The 22,119-nt window shown below is 43.1% G+C and overlaps 2 protein-coding genes across 7 annotated transcripts in view; one reads left to right on the top strand and one right to left on the bottom strand.

Moving 5' to 3' along the window:
* MTMR10 (myotubularin related protein 10) overlaps window positions 1-14,912 on the top strand; it is a 55,090-nt gene extending 40,178 nt beyond the window's left edge. For both annotated transcript variants that reach the window (XM_083586442.1, XM_083586441.1), the window contains exons 11-16: window positions 399-468; window positions 1,183-1,253; window positions 2,008-2,177; window positions 7,049-7,219; window positions 8,560-8,742; window positions 10,521-14,912. In XM_083586442.1, the coding sequence (XP_083442568.1) occupies window positions 399-468; window positions 1,183-1,253; window positions 2,008-2,177; window positions 7,049-7,219; window positions 8,560-8,742; window positions 10,521-11,120 (1,265 nt within the window). In that variant the 3' untranslated portion in view covers window positions 11,121-14,912. The remainder of the gene's footprint in view (window positions 1-398; window positions 469-1,182; window positions 1,254-2,007; window positions 2,178-7,048; window positions 7,220-8,559; window positions 8,743-10,520) is intronic.
* FAN1 (FANCD2 and FANCI associated nuclease 1) overlaps window positions 14,655-22,119 on the bottom strand; it is a 32,868-nt gene continuing 25,403 nt past the window's right edge. For 2 of the 5 annotated variants that reach the window (XR_014541621.1, XR_014541623.1), the window contains 4 exons: window positions 20,709-20,968; window positions 19,707-19,835; window positions 17,820-18,404; window positions 14,655-17,729 (listed from right to left, as the gene is read on the bottom strand). Coding sequence is in view for 1 of the 5 variants with exons in the window: in XM_083586349.1 (XP_083442475.1) it covers window positions 18,267-18,404; window positions 19,707-19,835; window positions 20,709-20,903 (462 nt within the window). In the remaining 4 variants the exon portion in view is untranslated. Of the gene's footprint in view, window positions 18,405-19,706; window positions 19,836-20,708; window positions 20,969-22,119 lie in introns of all 5 variants that reach the window. The other 3 variants (XR_014541622.1, XR_014541624.1, XM_083586349.1) reach the window with 2 other exon arrangements.

The following is a 22,119-nucleotide window of genomic DNA, read 5'->3' as shown; positions in this document are numbered from 1 at the left end:
ACACACCCACGGTTTCTCTCCGACAGGGAGAGTCCTACATGTGACACAGTGCAAAACACTAGAAAGCCTCTACACCCTCCTGGCACTCAACCCATGTAATTGTTTTTGTCATTTAAGACACTGTATTGAGAGTATGGCTTTTATTAGATCATTGCATCCTGGCCTGCTTGCCTTGCCAGGGAATGCACATATCTCCTTAACACACCTTGACGTTTTGTCATCATGGGATTGCATTGGGAGTGAACAGGAGGTGTTGATTAAGTGAGGAATGGAGAATGGGCAATTGGCTTGAGTCTGCTGGGAGTTGACTCCTCTAAAGACAGTAATATCACTATACGACCCTCATCTTTCAAATATGGGGAGCATGATTTCTTACTTCTTTTCTCTTCTGGTCACAGAACCTTTTGAAGAAACGGAGGAGAAATGGTTGTCTTCACTGGATAATTCACACTGGCTAGAGTATGTGAGGTATGTGCAGAAGCTGCAATTAAACATCTCTGTTGACAGATTTATTTGCATCCCAGATCAGAGGTCGGCAACCTTATCCGAGGATGGGCCGGTTGACGCTCCATCCGTCAGAGGAGGGTGTGTGCGCACACGTGCTCTTCCGGGTCGGAGGAGCGCCAATGCGCCCATGCTATTTCCGGCGCTCCTCCGACCTGGAAGTGGGCCAGAAATAGGATATGCGCATGGGCGCTTCTCCGTCCCACACGTGTGCACACACACTATTTCCAGTGCACCTCCGGGTCGGAGGAGCGCCCGTGTGCATGCACACAGGCGCCATCAACCCGGAAGTCGGTCGCCACACCAGTAAGAGCGGGGGGCGCAGGGGTTACCATGGGCCAGTTAGACAAGCCTCGTGGGCCACTACTGGCCCATGGGCCTTAGGTTGCTGACCCCTGTCCTAGATGTACAGAAGATAAAATATTGACAAGCACTGTGTCACTTTGAAGTGAGAGACTCAATGAGATTGTCTACACAGTTTGTAAAAAATGTTGTTCTTGGACATATATGATTCTGGGAAACTAAATTTCACTAGAGATTTAAAGTGAGTTTGCCTCTGCAAATATCTTTTAGTGCACAGCTTATTCCAAAATAAAGCTAATAGTGGACTTGCTTGAGTATTGAATAGTTCTAAATAATTTAAATAAATTAATATAGGCTTTTTTTGTCTTGGTCTAGACTTTTCCTGAAACATTCCGCAGAGCTTGTATACATGTTGGACTGTAAGCATGTTTCGGTAGTTTTACATGGTAAGCTGCTCAAGTGTTTTTAAGCATGTTGATGATGCTGCAGACATTATACCAGTATATTTATCTCAGGGCGGTTCACAGTATAAAAATACAAGATAAAAAAACACAAAATACATAATAAAAATATGAACAAAACAAAACCAATAACCTCCACCCCCTCCTCTTCCCTCCTCCTAGCCAGTTCCCTTCCTGGTGCTTGTCTGGTGTGCCTTGGCCTCGTGGCTTCATGACCTGGGCAGTGCAATAGGTGGGTTGTGCCTGCCAGGCAGCTGTGCAGGCAGACTCCCAGTCCCCTCACAAGGAGGCCTTTTCTGCCATATTGTCCGCAATAGTCTTAAAAAGCTCCCAGAACCCAGTAGCAGGTTAGAATAGGAGGCTTTGCCTTTATGATTTTTGGAAACTTTACTGTTCAGAGGTGGTGTTAAAAAGGTAACCCTTCTTGAGTATGAAGAGGTGCTGGTAATATAGGCAGCCCATTACTGACTTCCTCTTCTCCAAAAACAAACACTGTACTGATTAACAACTAAATAAACACAGTTCTGAGCAAGCAGGTGTGTTACCATTTTATTGTAACATTCTAAAACTGATGCTTATAGGATTGATAATATTTTGTCAGTGGCTTTGAGGTCCGTTCGAAAAGCATTATAAAAACAAAGCCCATGACCCTGTGCTATTTGTATTGTTGTTAACATCTTTTCCCCCCACTCACTTCATATTTCCTTTTTTATATCACTGTTACAAATGTCAACTACAGAGGAAGAAGGGCGCGACCTGAGCTGCTGTGTGGCTTCGCTCATTCAAGTGATGCTGGATCCCTATTTCCGGACCATTGCTGGTTTCCAGAGCCTGATTCAGAAGGAGTGGGTCATGGCAGGGTACCCGTTTCTAGATAGGTGTAACCACCTGAAGAAATCTGACAAAGAGGTACTTAAGCTTAATAACGTGTGGCGCTGTGGTCTAAACCACTGAGCCTTGAGCTTGCCGATCAAAAGGTCAGCAGTTCGAATCCCCGCGACGGGGTTAGCTCCCGTTGTTTGGTCCCTGCTCCTGCCAACCTAGCAGTTTGAAAGCACGTCAAAGTGCAAGTAGATAAATAGGTACCGCTCCAGCAGGAAGGTAAACGGCGTTTCCGTGCGCTGCTCTGGTTCTCCAGAAGCGGCTTAGTCATGCTGGCCACATGACCCAGAAGCTGTACGCCAGCTCCCTCGGCCAGTAAAGCGAGATGAGTGCCGCAACCCCAGAGTTGTCCACAACTCAACTTAACTGTCAGGGGTCTTTTACCTTTACCTTTTTTATACATTTGAAATGGACTATTCCAAGGAAATAACAGGATTTGGGGAAATCTCTGAGGGCAGGAGGCCAGAAGAGTGATGGATTGGGAAATGCACAGAGAGATGAGAAGATGCACTTTTCTTTCAGGGCTGTAATTATTTGAGAATGGTTTTAAGTTTGGGAGATGCTGGAATGTGTTGAAGGGAATTATTTGAATTGTCAAGATTTGGACTGTGCCTTCAGGTCAGGAATACAGTTGAAACCTCAACTTCCTTGGGCAGCTCTGGCTGGCAAAAAAAGCAGGGAGAACTGGCCTCCTTTTGGGATGCATAGCACCATGTTAAGAGCATTGTGCTTAATGAAACAAATCCGCCCCCCCTTTAAAATATTTTTTAAAATTTATAGTCAGTAGTACAGAACCTTCCCTCCAGTGAGTATGTTGGAAATATATTTAGAAACCCCACTGAGGGGCCAACAACATTTTCTCCCAGTTTTATTCAAGTGAACATTATTATTATCATTATTTATTGTATTGGCATACCACCATCTGAATATCACAGGGCAGTTCACAACATATATATATAACTATAACAGAAAAGGCCCCATTCTTGTGCTGCCACCCTCCAGACCTCTCATGAATGAGGTGCACAAAGAAGGGCCTCAAAAGATGATCGCAGGGTCTGGGTCAGCTTCTTTGGGAAGAGACTGTCCTTGAGGTATTGCTCTCCTGAGCTGTTTAAGGCTTTATAGATCAAAACCAGCACTTAGAATTGGGCCCGGAAACTAATTGGCAGCCAGTGCAGTTGGGCCAAGATCGGTGTAATACGCTGAAGCAGTCTTGTCCCAGTGAGCAACCTGGCTGCTGAATTCTGCACTAGCTGAAGTTTCTGGACCATCTTTAGAGGCAGCCCCATAGATAACGCATTGTAGTAATCTAACCTAGAGATAGGGAATAAATCATTTGAAGTCCATAATGTGATATCGGATTCATAATTTTTGACCTGGCAATATTGCGACTCGTATGTGTGCACGTGCAAAAATCATGATGCAGGAAAAACCATGAAGCCAGCCAATGCCTCTACATAGCTCCATCCTTATTTCAGACATTGTGATATATCAGTGTGTTGTGATCTTTAGCTGGTGATATATCATGGTGTTGAAAACCAGATATCACCCAGCCCTAGTTACCAGAGTATAGATGAAAGAAATATGGACAAATTTGAAGTTATCATTGTTAGGCCGAATTGCTGTGATAAAAATGAATGTGTTGCCAAGGATGTTGTTTTTGTTTCAAACATTGCAAATTTTGGATAAGATGGACTGTTTCAAGAAGTGGCAGAAAGATATTTCCAGATTTGTTTGGCAGGGCAAGAAGCCTCGAATAAAATTTAAGATATTAACTGATGCTAAAGAAAGAGGTGGATTTGCCCTGCCAGACCTTAAACTTTATTATGAATCAGCTGCTTTTTGCTGGCTGAGAGAATGGTTGCGTCTTGAAAACACTGACGGGCTGGATTTAGAAGGTTTCAATAATGCATTTGGTTGGCATGCATATCTGTGGTACGATAAGGTAAAGGCACATAAAGCGTTCAAAAATCATATTGTTAGAAAAGCATTGTTTAATGTTTGGATAAGATATAAGGATTTGTTAGGGGGAAAAACCCCAAGATGGTTGTCACCAATGGAAGCGAAGGCACAGAAAAAACTCAATATGGAGGCCAAATGGCCGAAATATTGGGAAATTTTGGAACAAGATGGAGACAGAATAAAACTGCAGAGTTTTGAAAAACTGAAAAACAAAGTGCGAGATTGGCTCCTTTATTACCAAATAATGGAGGCATACAACTTGGACAAAAAAGTTGGCTTCCAGGTGGAGAAATCAAAATTGGAAACAGAATTGTTAGACTCAAAAATTAAGAATTTGTCAAGAATGTATAACTTGCTGTTGAAATGGAACACTCAGGAAGAAACGGTAAAATCAGTTATGATCAAATGGGCACAAGATGTTGGACATAACATAATGATGGCTGACTGGGAACAGTTATGGACCACTGGTATGAAATTCACGGCATGTAATGCCCTAAGAGAAAATTTAATGAAAATGATTTATGCATGACACCAGTCAAGCTTGCAAAAATTTATCATCTGCCCGATAATAAATGTTGGAAATGTAATGAGACTGAAGGTACATTCTTTCACCTTTGGTGGACATGCCCAAGGATTAAGACATTCTGGGAGATGATTTATAATGAAATGAAAAAGGTATTTAAGTATACCTTCCTGAAGAAACCAGAGGCCTTTCTCCTGGGCATGGTCGGCCAATTGGTGCCAAAGAAGGATAGAACTTTTTTTATGTATGCAACAACAGCAGCAAGAATACTTATCGCGAAGTATTGGAAGACACAAGATCTACCCACCCGGGAAGAATGGCAGATGAAGTTGATGGACTATATGGAACTGGCGGAAATGACTGGCAGAATCCGAGACCAGGGAGAAGAGTTGGTGGAAGAAGATTGGGAAAAGTTTAAAGACTATTTACAGAAATACTGTAAAATTAATGAATGTTAGAAAAATATGGAAATGAAGTTATATGGCTTTAGTAGAAATGCTATAAGGAATTAAGTATAAATAGATTATTAGAGTATTAAAGGAAAAAATAAGGTTAGAATATGTTAAGATAATTATAGGATAGAAAACAGAGGAAGATGGAAAGGAATTGCTGAAACAATTAATAGAAGTGGAATACAAAAAGGGAGGTGTGAGGAGGTCGCTGAAATAAGTGAATGAAAGATAAGATATTGAAATTGTTTGGTGTGTTTTAAATTGTTTTTATTTTGTTTTGTTAGTTTAATTGTATGGTTTATTTTGTTTTGTAGTGTTTAAATTGTTGGAAAAGAAATAAATATTTTTTTTTAAAAAAAAACAGAGTATAGATGAAAGAAGTTAGGCTATCCTTGTCTAGATACGAGTTGCACCTGGGCCACCAGCCAAAGGGCTGATGGAAAGCACTCCACACCACTGAGGCCACCTGAACCTCAAGCAACAGCAAAAGATCCAGAAGGCCCCCAAGCTACATACTTGTTTCTTCAGAGGCAGTGTAACCCCATCAAGAGCAGGCAATCTCTCAGCCATCCAGTCTAGGAAATCTCCCACTAACAGTCTCCAAGTCTTATCTGGATTGAGCTTCAGTTTTTTGGTTCTCATCCAGTCCATTACCAAGGCAAGACAATGGTCCAGCATGCACACTGGCAGATGTAAAAGAGACGTAGAGCTGTGTGCCATCAGCATATTGCTGCCAATGTACTCTTGATGACCCCACTCAGCAGTTTCATGTAGATGTTAAACAGCATGAACCCTGAGAAACTCCACATTGAAGGCTCCACATTGAAGCCAAAGAGCATTCCCCTCTGGAAATGACATCCATGTAGGATCGGAACCACCGCAAGGCGGTGCCACCCACCCCTAACTTGGGCAGCCACTCTAGAAAGATACTGTGGTTGATGGTATCAAAAGCCTTGAACAAGCATTGCTAATTTGAGGTTTGATTTACACAATCAGAATCAGAAATTATTGCCTTCAGGTTGATACTATAGGGTTTTATCCTAGATGGCCCCTGTCGACACAAGCAAAGAATTTCAGGGTGTTCTCATATTTCTGACTGTCCTGAGTCTTATGGTTTCTCTGTGGGACTACAAATTCCACCCTGTGACTATTGACATGCTCATTGGTGTCTTATCTTACCAAAAGTTTTCAGCTGTTCCATGAAATTTTAAACAAATCTGCTTCAGAAGTGGCTGTGCACAATAATAGATTGTACAAGCAAGCCCTATGAAGAATCAAAAGTCCTGAAGTTTATAGAATCGTGTGGGATTAGAACTAGACTTTTTGTTCTAATGGAATTGGTAGCTAGGTACAAGCTTTGTTGCAGCTAATCTTAGAGCCATGCAAGACAGAGAATTACAAAATAGAGCCTAAAAGCCCAGTGTTGGCTGAAACAGTGGTTTAGCAGAAATTAAAAAATGCAGCTAGTTAAAATCAGGGGAAGAGTGATTTGGGACCCTAGTACATTGGTGCTTTGAAATAAAATTCTCTCCTCCCAAGCCATGAGAAATCTGACATCACTCCTAGCATAGGCTTCAACAAGCACTATTTTCACAATTAAAAATAAAATAAAAAATTCTGTAACCATGACAGACAGAATTTTAATTTAAGGAAACATTTATGTCCTCTAAAAAAATCTGAATGAAGAGCTGTCTGCCAGGCAGAAAACTAGATTTCATGGTTCACTATAGTTCAAACAGCTAAGTTACAGACTACTGGCTCTAGTCAGAGGTACTTGAATGTAAAGTAGGCATTTCCATATATGTTACTCCAGTTTGTACATTTGCTTTGTAGTGCATTATATTTATGTAATAATAATCTCAGCATTGATTTAATGGTGACTGCAGTAAATGTAGGGCTTGAGCAAACTTGCATAAGTCTTCTGCGTGTAACATCTTCCTATCATTTCCCTCCCACTCCAGTCTCCCTTATTTTTGATGTTCCTGGACTGTGTCTGGCAACTGCTTGAGCAATACCCATCAGCCTTTGAATTTTCTGAAGCTTACTTGACGATATTGTACGACAGCACGCGGATCTCGCTGTTTGGTACCTTCCTCTTCAACTCTCCACATCAGAGAGTGAAGCAAAGCACGGTGGGTGCTCAACATTGTCTGACCTCAAGTAGAAGCTGCAACACATGGTTAGGAAGCTGGAAAACCACCTCCAGTAGTCAAGGTGGAAGCCTCTTAACTCTTGTGTCAACAAGGGATTGTAGCTCACAGCTATGAGATGGAAGAGCAGTTGGCACATTAAGGACCAAAAAATAGACTCTGCTGATTTCTTATTTGTATATTGAGTTTTAATTAACAGTAGTGGTATTTGTCATCAACATTGCTAATGCCACATGCGAGGAACAAGTTGCACTTTGGTCCTGTGGTATTCTTGCCCTAAATTGTTAACCATCAACTTGAGAGAAACCTTCAGCAAAACCATCTGGGAGAAAGCCATTGTGATCAATAGATTTCAATATAGGTAGAAAGTTTGGGTTTTATTTTGCCTTTGTTCCTTACCATTTTTCTTGAATTCTTCGAGCACAAATGCAAAAATACCTTTTTAAAAAGTTAGGATTCTTATGGGATAGGTTGAGACACAGCCACATTTGTATACTGGGGAACCGTGGAAAATATTTTGTCTGAATAGTTCTGGGGTCTCCAATGCAGAGGCCTGCAAGGCACTTCCTCCCTAATGCTGTGCATGATTTCTGTACTTTTCCTTTTATTCTCGACACACAACACAGTGGGAGGGGGGGTATGCAGCTATAGCTGTGCCATTGGAGCTGGGGGAGGAGAAGCAAGGGACAGGCTTTGTCACCTTGCAGTTCCCCTCTGTAACAGACAGGGAAAGGGAAAGTAGCATTCCTCAGGGAGAAGGCTTATTTGACAATATATTGGTCTGGCTCTAGAGGAAGCCAAAAGGGGCTTGTTAGGTTGCCTGCTGTTGATTTCAAGGAGGTCATTCAGTTGAACTTAATATCATAAATTAGAAAGAGCATAAGAGACTGTTTCAAAGTTGAAGAATTTCATTAACCTACTTCAAGAAGGCTTTAGCAATTGGAAGAATTGTGTTTAAATTCTGCCAAAACTCTTTTAAGGCATCACCCAGTAACGTGGCTTTCTTCTCTCTCCTCAGATGTCCATAGATGCCACAATGTTTGGCCTCATTCATTTTAATAATGTAATATAAATATAACAAAATCTCTAAGCAGTTCACAGAAGCTACAATAATAAATTCACAATGAAAAGAATCAGTTCATATCAAAATCCAATAAATCATTAAGCAAAGCATCACAAAAAAATCCTTTGTGTTCCATTACCATAAAAAGAGGGGGGAATGCAGGATCTTATTTTTCTGCAAAGAAAGAGTTTCATATTTATTGGTGAAGTGGGGTTGTGTGTGTATATATGTGAACTTATCTGAATTTTCTTTCTTTCAGGAATTTGCCATAAGCAAAAACATCCAGCTAGGTGATGAGAAAGGCCTCAGATTTCCTTCTGTTTGGGATTGGTCTCTTCAGCACACTGTGAGGGATCGTATGCTCTTCCACAACCCCTTGTACATTGGGAAGAGTGCACCGTGTGTGCACAATGGGGCTGTGAAATACTTTAAGCGATCAAAGGTAAGAATGGACCAGTGAGTCAGTCCAGCTATGCCAGTGGTGCTGCAGTTTAGCTGCTGCAAAGATGGTACCTCATTGCTGTTGGAACGGGATCCATTTTCAGTGCACTGGGCCAGTGCCCTTGTGCAGCCCAGCAGTATCCTGCTGGAGAAAATGAAAGAACTGAAACAGGGGCAACACATCTAGTCCCAACTCACTGGCCAATGCAGGAAATCCAGAATGAGAGCATTCCCAGCACTGGGCTGCCCAGTCGCCGTTTGAAAATCTCCAGTAAGGGAGATCCCATCTATGTAACTGGCTCAAGAAGCTTCTCCCAATGTTCAACTCAAATCCTGTCCTGAAACAAGTCCATTAGATCTTGCCTTGCCCTCTGGGGCAAGTGAGAACAAACAAGTCTTTGTCCTCTCGCAGGATCTTCAGGTAATGAAGTGGTGATACTTGCATTTATTTCATACTACATTGTTCATGAGAACTCTGCTTCAACTTTCCAGGTAAAGCAGTTTTCTAGCAGGTGATTCCCCACCCTCAACATGGTTAGTGGTTTTGACCTTAACTACCAAGGAAAGCAGTGTATGCTTGGTTGCCTCCAATCACCACATGATTCAGAGATAGTGAATGAGGGAATCTGAGGGCTGCCTACCTACTGACAATGTCTGCTAGGAGAATATAGTTAGAGGAGGGAGAAGGAAACTGATGGGTGGCTTCCGCAAATCATTCATTCCCAATTGGGATGTCGTAATACATACAGAGCCCATGAGCTGGGCCGGTGGGTGTTTCGTTGCAGTGTTTCAGTCAGTGCTTTTCTTCTGTTTTTAAGGGCAGGTACTGAGTACCCCCAGGAAAAAAGCACTGGTTTCAGTGATTTTTTCAGAGCAGTCTTGCCTCTTATGCAGTAGTCCACCAGCCAGAGCTCACACAAAAGCCCATGTCATAGGTGAATGAGCTTGCGGGGGGGGGGGGGGTCTCCCTGCCTCCTCTGCACCCAGCATAGAAACAAAGCAAGCTGCTGGAAAAGAGAGCCCTAGTCGTCCACATCCAGTAGAGAAGTTACTTTTAGGGCCCTATTTCCAAGGTTTCTTTGTGTGAGTACTGCATTTATTGCAAAGTTATTTCTCAGAACTGTTTCTTAGGTCATGGGATAATAGAAAAATAAGGGAGATAATAGTATTGGACCAGTTACTTTTTCAAGTTCACACATATCTTCTGCTGACATAATAAAAGGGTAGCTAGTTTTTACCTTACATGTGTGTGTTTTTAATAATGGAACCATTTTTTTAACAAGCAGACAGATTAGACACAGCACTTTAAACACTGACCTGCATGAAATTCCATATTAGTGTGGTTATCTTTTAGAACCCTCTACTAGAAAAAAAATAGTGGAAGTGACTAAAATACTTGCATAGATAATCAGGTTTGCTCTCCATATAACCAGGAATTATCCACTATTTCATCCTGGTGAAGGATTGCATATGCTCTTGCTAATGGAAAGCTAATGGAAAGTTTCACATGCAGCTTTGTCTCATTACCTTTTTGGCCCCAGAAAGTACTTCATTATTATATGGCATCTGTTATTGCAAATTGTGCTGATTTTTCCAAAGGAGATTTGACAAATTCATGGAAGAATAGAAGTCCATCATTTTGGGCTATATTAATAGTATCTAGAAGTAATTATTCCAGGGATGGGGGTAGGGTCTACTTAACTGTAACTAGAGCTCCGTGGAGATCAAGTTGAACCTGATGGGAAACTGAAGGTATTTTACTAACTTTTCCCTTCCCAGAAGAACTACAGTTCAACACTCAGGGGCCTCCCGCCCTCCCTGAAGAACGGTATTATCAGCGAGCAAGACTTTCTTCCAAGAAGAAATTCCCTAATACTAAAACTGAAACCAGACTTTCTTCACCATACGGATACCACCACCAATGGCATGGAGCAATATTTCAGAGAGTGGTTTTCTAAGCCAGTCGACCTGCATGGTGTAATCCTGCCCCATCTCTCTGGAACACAAATCAAACTCTGGAAACTCTGCTACTTCCGCTGGATCCCTGAGGCCCAGATCAACAGTGGTGGCTTCATTACTGCCTTCCATAAAATCTCTTTATTAGCAGATGAAGTAGATGTTCTGAACCGGTGTCTGAGGCAACACAGCGGTACCCCACCTTTGCTCACTAACACTTCTGAACTCGATCAAAGCCGGATGTACTTCAGAGCAAATGGGCTCAATGATTCTTCCACAACCCCAGACTTCCTTTCTTCCTCTTTCCCATTTTCTCCTGTAGGGAATCTCTGCCGACGGAGTATTTTGGGAACACCACTGAGCAAATTCTTAAGTGGTGCCAAAATCTGGTTGTCCACAGAGACACTTGCCAATGAAGACTGATGTCTTTAGAGACATAGAAGGGAGACAAGGAGAAGAGACTGACACATCATTTTTTGCAGCACACTGCTAACCACAGCACCAGAAACTGTAATAGCTTTATATACTAAGGTTACTTATGTTTTGCACAAAGTATTTAAAAGCAGCTGTGTCATGCTTTCAGATCGCACAATTTTTATTTTTATTTGGGTTTTGTTTCATTTTTCTTCAGCAGTCCAATAACTAAGGCACATACCATTTGAGGTTAGTCTCCCCACAAACACACCACAATCTAAGGTCTGACTGTGTTTTGTTTGTGTCCCAAAGCTACTATTCCCTGCTGCTGATTTGAAGCACATCTCTTGTCAGCTTGGATGAATTAACAGATGAAGACAGACATTAGAGTCAAAAAAGTTGCTGCATCAAATTTGATCGCTACAATTGGTTCAAATATAAGAGCCACAAATTTTGTCAGTCATGTTTCAAATTCATGGCATGATTCAGCTGAGGGTAGGGACTTTTAAATCCTATTTATTTCAATGGTACTTTATAAAAGCACCTTTCCCGTTGAAATAAATTAAAGTGTTCATCTTGATCAGGTTGGCTGTGGGAATGGTGGAGAGATCTAGTTTAGTCCATGAGCATTTTTCCTCTTTTCATTTAGTATCTGAAACTGCCTTTTAGTTTACAAAACCTGCCTATAGGACAACGTGTGCTGACCTCACTACCCCAGTCCCTCAACTGGGGTTTGCTTTAACTTATGGTTAAGGCGTACACTGGCAGCTGGGTTAGCTTGGCCTAAAGGATTCCCCCTTCACCTAGGATCAGCAGCTGTGGTTTCAAAGTAGGTGTCAGTTCCATCCGCTAGGATGAAAGGAGTCCTTGGTAGCACTAACCATAGTTAAAGTGGAGAGGAGAATTAGCTGCCAATCTCATTACCATAGTTTGGTGTCATTACAGCTGAACAAACCTCAAAATAATGTCAGTCGATTATAACCTTAAAAGTGCCTTTTCTTGCTTTTGAAGTAAGATTTCTCTCTCTCCATCATGGAATTCAATTACTCTAATGTGGTACGCTAATAGGCTACACATTAGTAGTATCCATTTCCAGAATCTCATTCATACCACAATTTATGGACGTTTCCAAAAGCATCTTATTCTTTGACTTTGTGATCAGGAATAGAAAACTTAATGAGAGTACCAGTGAAGTATATATTTAACTCAGTGGGTACAGAATATTAGGTGGAAGATCTTAGGCCCAAATTAAGATTGCTGTAAAATGTCTTTCAAAGAAGATGCCTGTACTTGTATTTAAATTTTTATTTTAAGGTCAAGTTTGGTGCTCAGTGGATGCTGATTTTTTTTAATGGCCAAAACAAAATGGCATGTGGAATGTGTGGGATAGTGGTGTATGAAAGAATTAACTAGAAAACCTTGATATATTAAGAGTTTTTTGGGCTTTATTCCCATGCCAGTAACATCCCAGTTTACTTACCGAGTACCATACTGTTGCTTCATTTCACACGTGGTCATGAAGGTGGACTAAGATTCACATTCAAAAGTGGTCAGCTAGTTTATGCAGTGTCTTCAGTGGCATGTGCCAACATCCAGAAAGTGACTTGTTTTTGTGCAAAATCAGCTCTACAGTAGAGCATCATGCCCCTTTTCCCCAGCTACCCCTTCCAGGTCTCTTAGCTTTTGCACATTCTGCCCCTGATCCAAAGCATGCATGTAAAAGCCAAGTGGAAAACTGCCCTTCTGCTGCTCAATTGTCTGGCAGGGTTTAGGGTTTGTTTAAAGCCAGGCTGCCTCACTCGCTGCAGATCAGAAGGCTTCTCTGTTTACAGGAGCTGTGTGTGTGTGAGAGAGAGAGAGAGAGCAAAAGACTTGGATCAGACTGGGATGTTGGGCATGCAGTGCCATCTTCAGCATGCCCAGCCCATTGAGCACCAGTTGCATTGGGTGTCTGTAAAATACTGTACACACACACCCCTTTGCACACTTGACCAAGCTTCCACTAAGTGAAAGTCAGGTAGACTAGTTTCACTGGAAAACAGGCAAGGGCTGATCAGTATTGGCTACCTGTCCAAGGCGCTTCTCTTCACAAGTTTAGTGTCTTGTTAGAATGGACAAAGCTTTGTTCCCCTAGTGTTAAATTTCATCACATGTCCAGTTTGTATACCAGTTCTCTTTGTACCAGATCATAGACTTTATTAAGGTGACTTTATATTGATTTTTACTTAATGCCTAATAGTCTTAATTACATTTCAGATGTACCAAATTTTGCTAATTAACTGAAAGTTGGATGAATATACTTTGCAAGAATTACTGAGTAAGGTGTTTTAACGTTTGAGACATGTGTCCCTTCCTTACAGGAGTTTTTTTTAAAGTGCATTTTTGTAGCCTGTGCCCTTTTTATCCTTTTGATGTTACTGAACTTTGCCTTTAAGAATTGCTGCCTATAAACTGTCCATACCCAATGGATTAGAACAAATGGCTTTAAGACTAGAGTAAGCTAAGCCAGGTTTATACGCTTAACTCCAGGCCAACAGTGCCTGGATGGCTGCCCAGGTTCGTACTACTGTAAGTGAAAGAGACTGGGAAGGAAGCCTGTTTCGCAGGAGAGCCTGAACTTTGGAGTACCGGGCCTGTGATGTTTTTAACTGGGCAAAATGCTGTGAGTCCTACAATCAGAAATCAAGGAAGTAGTGGAGTGGGGCCGGTGAGCAGTGCTTTCTGATCTAGCCTTGCAGTCTTGTAATCCCATAGTTATGGTGGAGTTGTTGCCCCTCCCTCTCCTGCCCCGTCATATGACGACATACAGAGAAGTCTCTGTGGTTTGACTGAAGTGGGCTGGGAGTGGCTACCCACGCTTTTTGATGCAGCGGTACCACAGGGCAGGGTGGAAGACAGGTGACTTGCCTTCTGGGTAGCAAGCAGACGTTTAAACCTTCACAAAACCCCGAGGTAAATTGCAGCAAGTCCTTGATTGAGGAAATCCAGGCTCCATTGCTTATCTAAAGGGCTATGAACTGCCTATGAACTGTCAGGCTTCAGCCAGCCCCCTCTGCTATATGCAATGCCTTCACTCAGTTCAAAAGGGGGCTTGTAGGTGGGCACAATCCAAAGGGATTGTACTTTCTAAAACCAGGTACCTTTTTAGGAATTTTTTGTAAGTGTAGAAAAGAATAGATGCTTATTTTTGTATTTTTTTTCACCCTAGCAACAAGCAAAATGCAGCTGCAATTATTAAAGGATATTTTTTGTTTAAAAAAGCAGGGGGGGGGGTTGGTGTATGGAGTTCTAAATGGATTATGGTCCACGTAGAAATCAATGCCTTTTAGTTACTGCAGAGTGGAAGTTGACTGTTACGTAACTTATCATGGAAGTGCAATTATATTTAACCCCTTGTGCAGGTCGTGAACCAAAGAGACACCACTGAAAAGTGTGCGTTTCACATTGGCAGAAGGAATCCTGTTTCTAGAGTGGTTGTTTTTGTAGATTCTCTTTCAGTTTAGCTGTTAAATCTCCAAAGAAAAGGTATACATCAAAACCAAACCTGTTGTAAAATTTTATTTAATTAAAGGCTGAAGTTGTTAATCAGAAAATTGACTGCAGCAGTCAGGACCCCCTGCAACTCAGAGGGTGAAGGAGCCCCTCCCCCCTTTTGAAACGGAATCTAAAGCCTTGATGCCGAAAACAATGCCTTACTTGAGTAAAGCAAAGCTGACAGGAACACATACAAGAAAACCCCCAACCTGTCAATGTGGTGAATATGAAGTAAATCAAGACGTAATTAAAAACAAACAAACCTTCCGGTGTAGTCTTTGTTGGTGTGGAATTTGCGACTTTTTAAGAATGGTGTGCATTAATTTACATAGTACAGTTACCATCCATATGTACCTGAGTAATGGGACATATCTATGTGAGAACAAGGTTTAAATATGTTCAGTGCATTTGAAGAACGTTTAAGAGGATACTCTTGTGGCCTTTTTGCAACGAATTTATGAAGTGTCACTTTGGCTTAAACATTCCCTACGTCCACCAGCATAAAGTCCAGTAGTGTTTTTCCGGGGGGGGGGTGGTATTGGCAGCCAAGCCTTCATAAATTGGCAGTGACCCATTTACAGTGGGGCAGAGCTGAGAGCTCTGCTCCTGTCACTTGCTTGTCTTTGCAAGAACAGGAAAAAAGACTAAGTGCCGGCAGAGAGAAGGAACAAACATTCTTACAAAGTAGGAAAACACTTGAGGACTGTTTTCAGTCACATGCTTGAGTATGGAGGGAAAACGTCTGAAGTAGGGATTTAGCAGTTTCAGGTTTCTGCACTTCAGAATTCCCTTGCTGTAGTCTAGAACTTAACCCTAGTTCACCAATTCTGCAGATGACCAAACTGGGAGGGGTAGCTAGTGCCGAAGAAGACAGAATCAGAATTCAAAATTACCTCAGCCTTAAATATTTGAGTAAGATTGGAGAACAGAGACCATACCAACAAAATTAATTTCAATTGGGACAAATGTCAGCTTCTACATTTAGGCAGGAATAATCAGCTGCAAAAATATAAGATGGGAGACACCTGGCTTGCCAGTAGTCCCTGTGAAAAGAATCTAGGGGTCTTAGTGGACCACAAGGTAAACATGAGCTAACAGTGTGATGCAGCAGCAAAAAAAGCTAATGCTATTCTAGGCTGCATCAACAGAATTATAGTGTCCAGATCAAGGCACTCTATTCTGCCTTGCTCAGACCACATCTGCAGTCCTGTGTTCAATTCTGGACACCACAATTTAAGAAGGATGTTGAAAAGCTGGAACGTGTGCAGAAGAGGGAGACCAAGATGATCAGGGGTCTGGAAACTAAGCCTTAAGAAAAACGCTTGAAGGAGCTGGGTATGTTTAGCCTGGGAAAGAAGAGACAGGAGATATGATAGCCATCTTCAAGTACCTAAAGGGCTGCCACATGGAAGAGGGAGCAAGCTTGTTTTCTCCTCTTCTGGAGTGTAGGACTTGAACCAGACATCAGGAAGAACTCTCTGGTGGTAAGAGCTGTTTGACAGTGGAATGGACTCCCTCTGGAGGTTGTGGGCTTTCCTGCCATGGAGGTTTTTAAGCAGGTTGGATGGCTATCTGGGATGCTTTAGCCAAGATTCCTGTATTGCAGGTGGTTTGACTAAATGACCCTTTGGTCCCTTCCAACCCTACAATTCTATGATTCTAGTTTAAAATACACAAAAGCTACATGTGTTAAAACACTGCAATGACAAAACCCTTAAAAGCCTCTCTGCTAAAAAAGAGGGCATTTTTTGTTTTTTAAATAAGGCTTGCAGTAGTTTAACAGTTTTGTTTAAGATGGGATACTGTTCTTTAACAAAACTCTAAACAAGCAAAAGGTAGTATCCCCTCTAAGTCATTCTCAGATCCCTGCAATTGAGGACCTTCAGCAGGGTGGCCCAACCTGTGGGCCACATGTAGCCCACAATGCCTTTTTGGTGGCCCTTGGAATTCATCCAGAAGAGCAGCAGCTGTGGGGCACGAGCAAGAGTCCTGTCTTTTCAAACAACTAGATGCCTCTGCCGCAGCCCCCAGCATTGGAGAGCCAGGCGATGGAGCAGCTCTTGCTGTTGCATAGGTGTACTAGAGACTGAATTGTTATGGCCTGTGAAGGACAACATTTCCCCTCTTCCTCCTTTCCGGCACAGTGCTGTACAGCAACCAAAGTTCCATGTTTATGACTTGTACCATGGGTTACTTTGTTGCAACATGGTGGGTGGCTTCTTGGTGGCTTTCATCCTTGAACCAAGAGCAGCTCAGGTAAGTGGAGGGGAGAGAGCAGGATGGCAAACCAGTTGGCTGTGCATGCTCATGCAGACCCTTCGGGCTGCTTCTCTATCATAAGGCCCCATGGATGAACTTTTGTTAAGGCCACATAGGCTGTAATCCCAGGCATGCTTACTCTGGAGTAAGACCCATTGGAATAAATGGGACTTACTCCCTAGTAAACAAGTTCAATAGGTAACCTTTACAACAACGCCCTCCAAATGTTGCTGGTCTGTCATCCCTACTTATTGTCAGTCCTTGTTGAGGATGCTGGGAGGCGGGGACAGCAGCATCTGGAGGGCAGCAGGTGGGCAGAGCAGGAGACTGCTGTCCTACAGTGTCTGGCGGGGGCGCTGGAGTCTCTGTGTGTCTGTGAAGTTAACAATGGCAGCAGCAACCACTGCTGTTGGTTCTCCTGTTCCTTTCTCCCAGCCTTCCCGTAACAGTTGTGTGTTCTGCGGAGGGCAGGGAGGCAGCACATAGCCTTTTACTATAATATTTGCATTAAATTCTCCTTAATAAATGTATCAAATCCATGAATTGTGCCTTTAATTATAAATTTGCAATTAATTGCACATATTACACTTTAATTTACAATATGGAAATTGAATTCAGTGAGTGACCTGTGGGTTCTTTGTCAAAGTACTCTTGCAGCCCACTTGGTCCGAGAGGTTGGACTGCCCTGCAAGAGTGGGACTGCAAGTCATGGCTATTCCCCCCCCCCCCCAAGCTCAGTCTGACTTTGGCAAATGCCACCCGAAGCTTAATACATAAGATTGCAGAAAAATGCAATAATAATTAAAGACTCTTTTGGAAGAGTGTCTTTGACTTGTATTTAGGAAAAGGGCAAGGAAGGGTGTTAAACATACCCAAGAGCCCTTTGCTGTGGTTGTCCCAGCCAACTGCAAAGGCCAGGGCTTTTGCAGGAATGGCTATGCGCCACATGGTGTGACGTCAAGGTCACCACTACCACTTTGCATTGAGCTGAGCCACCACCTAGCAGTGTTGTTTCCAGAAAGAAACACAAGCCTGCTGCATTTTGTCTAAACCTGTGTAGCTGAGACACTCCTCCTAGCATGAGACAGCAGGCAGCTGCCAGGTTTAGCTGAGGCAATGCTTGATTTCTAGAGGGCTGTTGGAACAAGGAGAATCAGCCAGGGCTGCTATGTGCAAGAAAGGGTGCAGAAGTTAACTTAATTCAGAGGATTCCCATGAAAATGAAAAGCCACATCCTTTCTCAGAATGACATCTGAATTTGTGTCGTCTTAGCAGCTGCATGCTAAAGGAACGAAAACTGTGAAATGTGTCAGGCTTTTATTTTGTTACTCTGGCCTTGAGCCCAGCAACCACAATAGAGTCTCAGCTCAAGCGTTTACTTTTAGATCCGCTTGCAACCACATGGCAAACTTCCACTGCTGCACCCAGCTTCTGCAACTCGGCAAGCCATATCATCTGCTTGTGAGAAAGGCGATCATTGGGGCCTTTGACTTCCACCAGCTGAAAAGATGATTCAGAGAGAGAAGGAGAAGTTTCTCAGTAGGTTTCAAAGAACTGCTTTAAGGGAGTGGGCTGAAGGAGGACTAAGGGTTTGCATCCATTTGGTTTTTTACATCCTATGCCCTGAGCCGTGCCCTCAGCCTTTCCCACTTAAATCACATACATGAAATCTGCCATGTTAAGCTCTAGGTCCCTAGGGAGAGCCAACTCTTTTTAGTTACATTTCCATCCTAAACAGAAATTGCAAGATGCAAAGATTTGCAGCCAGTGCCAAATCAAACCAGAGCAAATGAGTGCAAGCCAGGTGGCCTGTTGGCTCCAACCAGAGGAAAGCAATGATAAAAACACTTAAAAACACTTTTAGAACAAGGCTGATTCTGATGTAATCTTTTGTAGACATTACTCATCAGAAAAAATGAGGACATGGTTTCCTTATTTGGGGTTTGTGTAGAGAAAAGGGGATGGGATGCAGAACTCAATTACCTGACTGAATTGTTACAGGTGATATCCAAGCAGTCCAACTTGGATCTGCATTTTTAATCACTGAAAAATTCAGATGCAATGGCTGCCTGATGAAGCCAGTTTCATAGTATGTGTCTTGTTCTTCCCACAAGGGGAAAATAAAAACAAGTGTGCTTTCCTAAAGGCGCACAAGCTTTGCAACCTGCAAAACACATTTTTGGGGAGGAGGATTCTTGGGATCTTTAAGTTTGTTTAGCAGAAAAACAACAACCAACAGGATGCAAAATCATTATTCTGAGGATTTTTATTCAAGACTTGCAGGTTCACCCAGAGAATAATGATTGATATCTAATCAACTACTAGTGCTACCCATAATAGTATGCAATGTAAGACCACAGAATCAATAAAATTCCAAAGAAACAAACCCAAGAACACTTAAAAAAAAGCCTGCCAAGCGAATTGTGCCTGCCAAACCTCTCTGAGGAGCAAGTAGTTCCACAGCATTGGGGCAACCACTGAAAAGGTTCTGCTCCAGCCTAACGCTGCTCCCTCCACATTCAGGAGATGCCACTTGCTCCAAAGCAGCTCGTGCTCAACAATAAAACACTCCAGCCTGGCTCCAGCCACCTTCCAACTAGCCTGAGGCAGTCGATGCTCAGAGGCCAGGCAGAACTGCTGCTTATCAGCCTCATTTCTTGATATAAACTGCTCAGATATCATTTATACCGATGACTGCAAAATGGGGGGGGGGGTTATTTGGCTCCACCTGTTGGGCACTCTCATACATCACATCCCTGACCTGTACACTCTGCAACTTTAACAATGCAGCTGGGGTCAAACCTTAAAATGGTGATCTTCCATTCTCCAAACGACGAGGTCAGGGAGGCCGCCCCTGCAGTGACGCAGATCTCTGCTCAGCTGTTGGCAAACTCCACTCAGGAAAGGACCCCCAAAGCAACGCGCCAGGTGCTACAAAAAGAAAGACCACTTTTTCTCCCTTCTCCCAAACTGCAAGGGGCTAGAAGACGGGATGGGAACCTCTGGCTCATGAGCCCCTCTGCCCCCAACTTCACTCTCCAATGATAAGGGGTTTTTTTGTTGTTTTTTAAAGGTTTGGCACAATGGAAGAATTTTGAGAAACCTTACTACTGCCAAGAGGGTGCCAACGGGAAGGGTTAACCCCTCCCTGTGCACTGCAACCCCCACAAAGATCATCTCCTCCCCTGGGGAGGCTACAGGTTAACTACAGAGTAGATGAATGAGCAATGAGCAAATGGATGTATGTATGTGAAGCACCATCTATAACAGTTGTAATCGTACACCAATGAGCACTAACTGACTTCTGCAACAACCTCATTTGTTGTTGTTTTTTGTTTAATTTCATAAAATTTATTCAGGCACCGAAAAGAGTGCGGTGAAGGTGCCTGCCTGATTTCTGACAGGCAGGGAACTCCTCTAAGTGCAATTATAACAATTCATCAACCAACTGCATTTTCATTGATATGAACACTGGTAAGACTTCCATAGATTTATACTGCCACATTATTACGTTGCTTGCCAAAATCCCCTAGTACAAAACTCCTCAGCAGTGCCCACCCCCTCCAGAAGGGTTTCCTGCCATGCCATGGCTGCTGGGCTTTGCTTGCTTGCTTTTTAGCCTTAAGTTCAGAGCAATTCAAAAACATTATTTTGTAACTCATATACCTCAAATGCCATTTTTTTCAGTAAACTATAGAAGAGGCACAAGGCCTCAAATTAAACTGAAGTATCAAGCAAGATGGACACCTCCCCTTTTCCTGTAAGAAGGGAACCAGGGCAGCTCACAGGGCCTTTGAGGCCTACCTGGGCCTGCTGGAGGGAAGAGAATCGGTCCCAGCTGATTAGCGCTGCCGCTTTGCCCTCCTGAGCATTCCAGACATCCGCAATCCACTTTTCCAGGGTTTCAGACGAAGCCTCATGCAGTAAGCGGAGCCTGGATTCAATGGCCTCCCTCCGGTTCTCATAGAAGCTGTCAGTGTAGAGATCCAGGGGGGAGGTCTGCAAGAAACGGACTGTCAGTGTGGCCCCGTCCCTCACCTACTGCTTCCCCTGCAAGAAAGAGGCTGGCGACACAAACCGCCTTAAGTTGCCAGGGTGCAGTAAAAGGCAAAGAGGCCCCAAACTACCACTTGTGAGCTTATTTGGATACTTAATACACTGTCCTCCTCCTAAGTGAAATAAGGCCATCCATAAAGTAACACAGTCCTTGAAATACACAACAACAACTCCGAATGATTTTCTATTAGCAGCAGCAACTAATCCGTATATCCAGCTGGGTCTCTCCTCCGCAAACACCCACAGAAAATATGCATCTTAACCAGTCACCTAAAACTATGAAGAGATGGGACCAAACACATCTCAGTTTGGGAGAGAGGTTCACATGCAAAGAGCCCCCACCAAAAAGGCCCCCACTGCACACTTCATCCAGGTGGGTTCTTTGCCTTCTGTGGGCTAAAATGGCTGGCTGAAGAACCTCAGGATCTCCACTTCATTTCCTCGGTGACTCCGGCTCGCAACTGTGTGTCTGGATGTCATCAAGCTGACCCCAGGCCACACTTGAGTTTTGCTCTCTGAAGCCACAGAAGTAATGGCTCCTGGAATATGATTGGGAACATCTGGCAATTATCCTGGTGCAGTGATAAGGAAACAGGAGCTCAGTTTTTGACTCAGCCATGAAACCCACCTGGACATAAAAACGTAAGATGAGCCGGCCCAGCACCCCATCCCAGAGTGGGCAACCAGAGGCCCCTTATGGGAAGTCCAAAAGCAGCACAGGATGGCAATAGCCCACTTGTGCTGTTGCTCCCCAGCTCCGCCTCTGATCTTGGATGTAGCTGAGAGCCCTCCTGGCTAGTATGTGCAGCCCCTGCTATGGCCACAGCCTTAGCCTGATCTTCCATGAATGTGAGCATTAAAGCCACCATCTAAGTGGGTGGCAGCAAATTCCACAGGTTAACTACACATTTTGAGGAGACATTCTTCGGTCCTGAATCTCCAACCTTTCAGCTTCATTAAATAAACACAAGGTCCAACGGGATAAGAGATGGGAGTAAAATTTCTCTATCCATTTCCTGCGCATGATGCTTGAACCTAGACACCTCCACTCTGTCTCCCCTTGCTCAGGCTCTTTTCTCACAGGGGAACTGCTCCACCCTCTTGACCTTGGGAAGGTTCCTATCTCTGACCCATCCTGCCTACTGCATAGGACTGTTTT

The sequence above is a fragment of the Podarcis filfolensis genome, assembly GCF_964270895.1.
Source record: "Podarcis filfolensis genome assembly, chromosome: 14".
Classification (NCBI taxonomy): Eukaryota; Metazoa; Chordata; class Lepidosauria; order Squamata; family Lacertidae; genus Podarcis; species Podarcis filfolensis.
The sequence above is the reverse complement of the archived record's forward strand: the minus strand, read 5'-3'. Positions and strand labels throughout refer to the sequence as shown.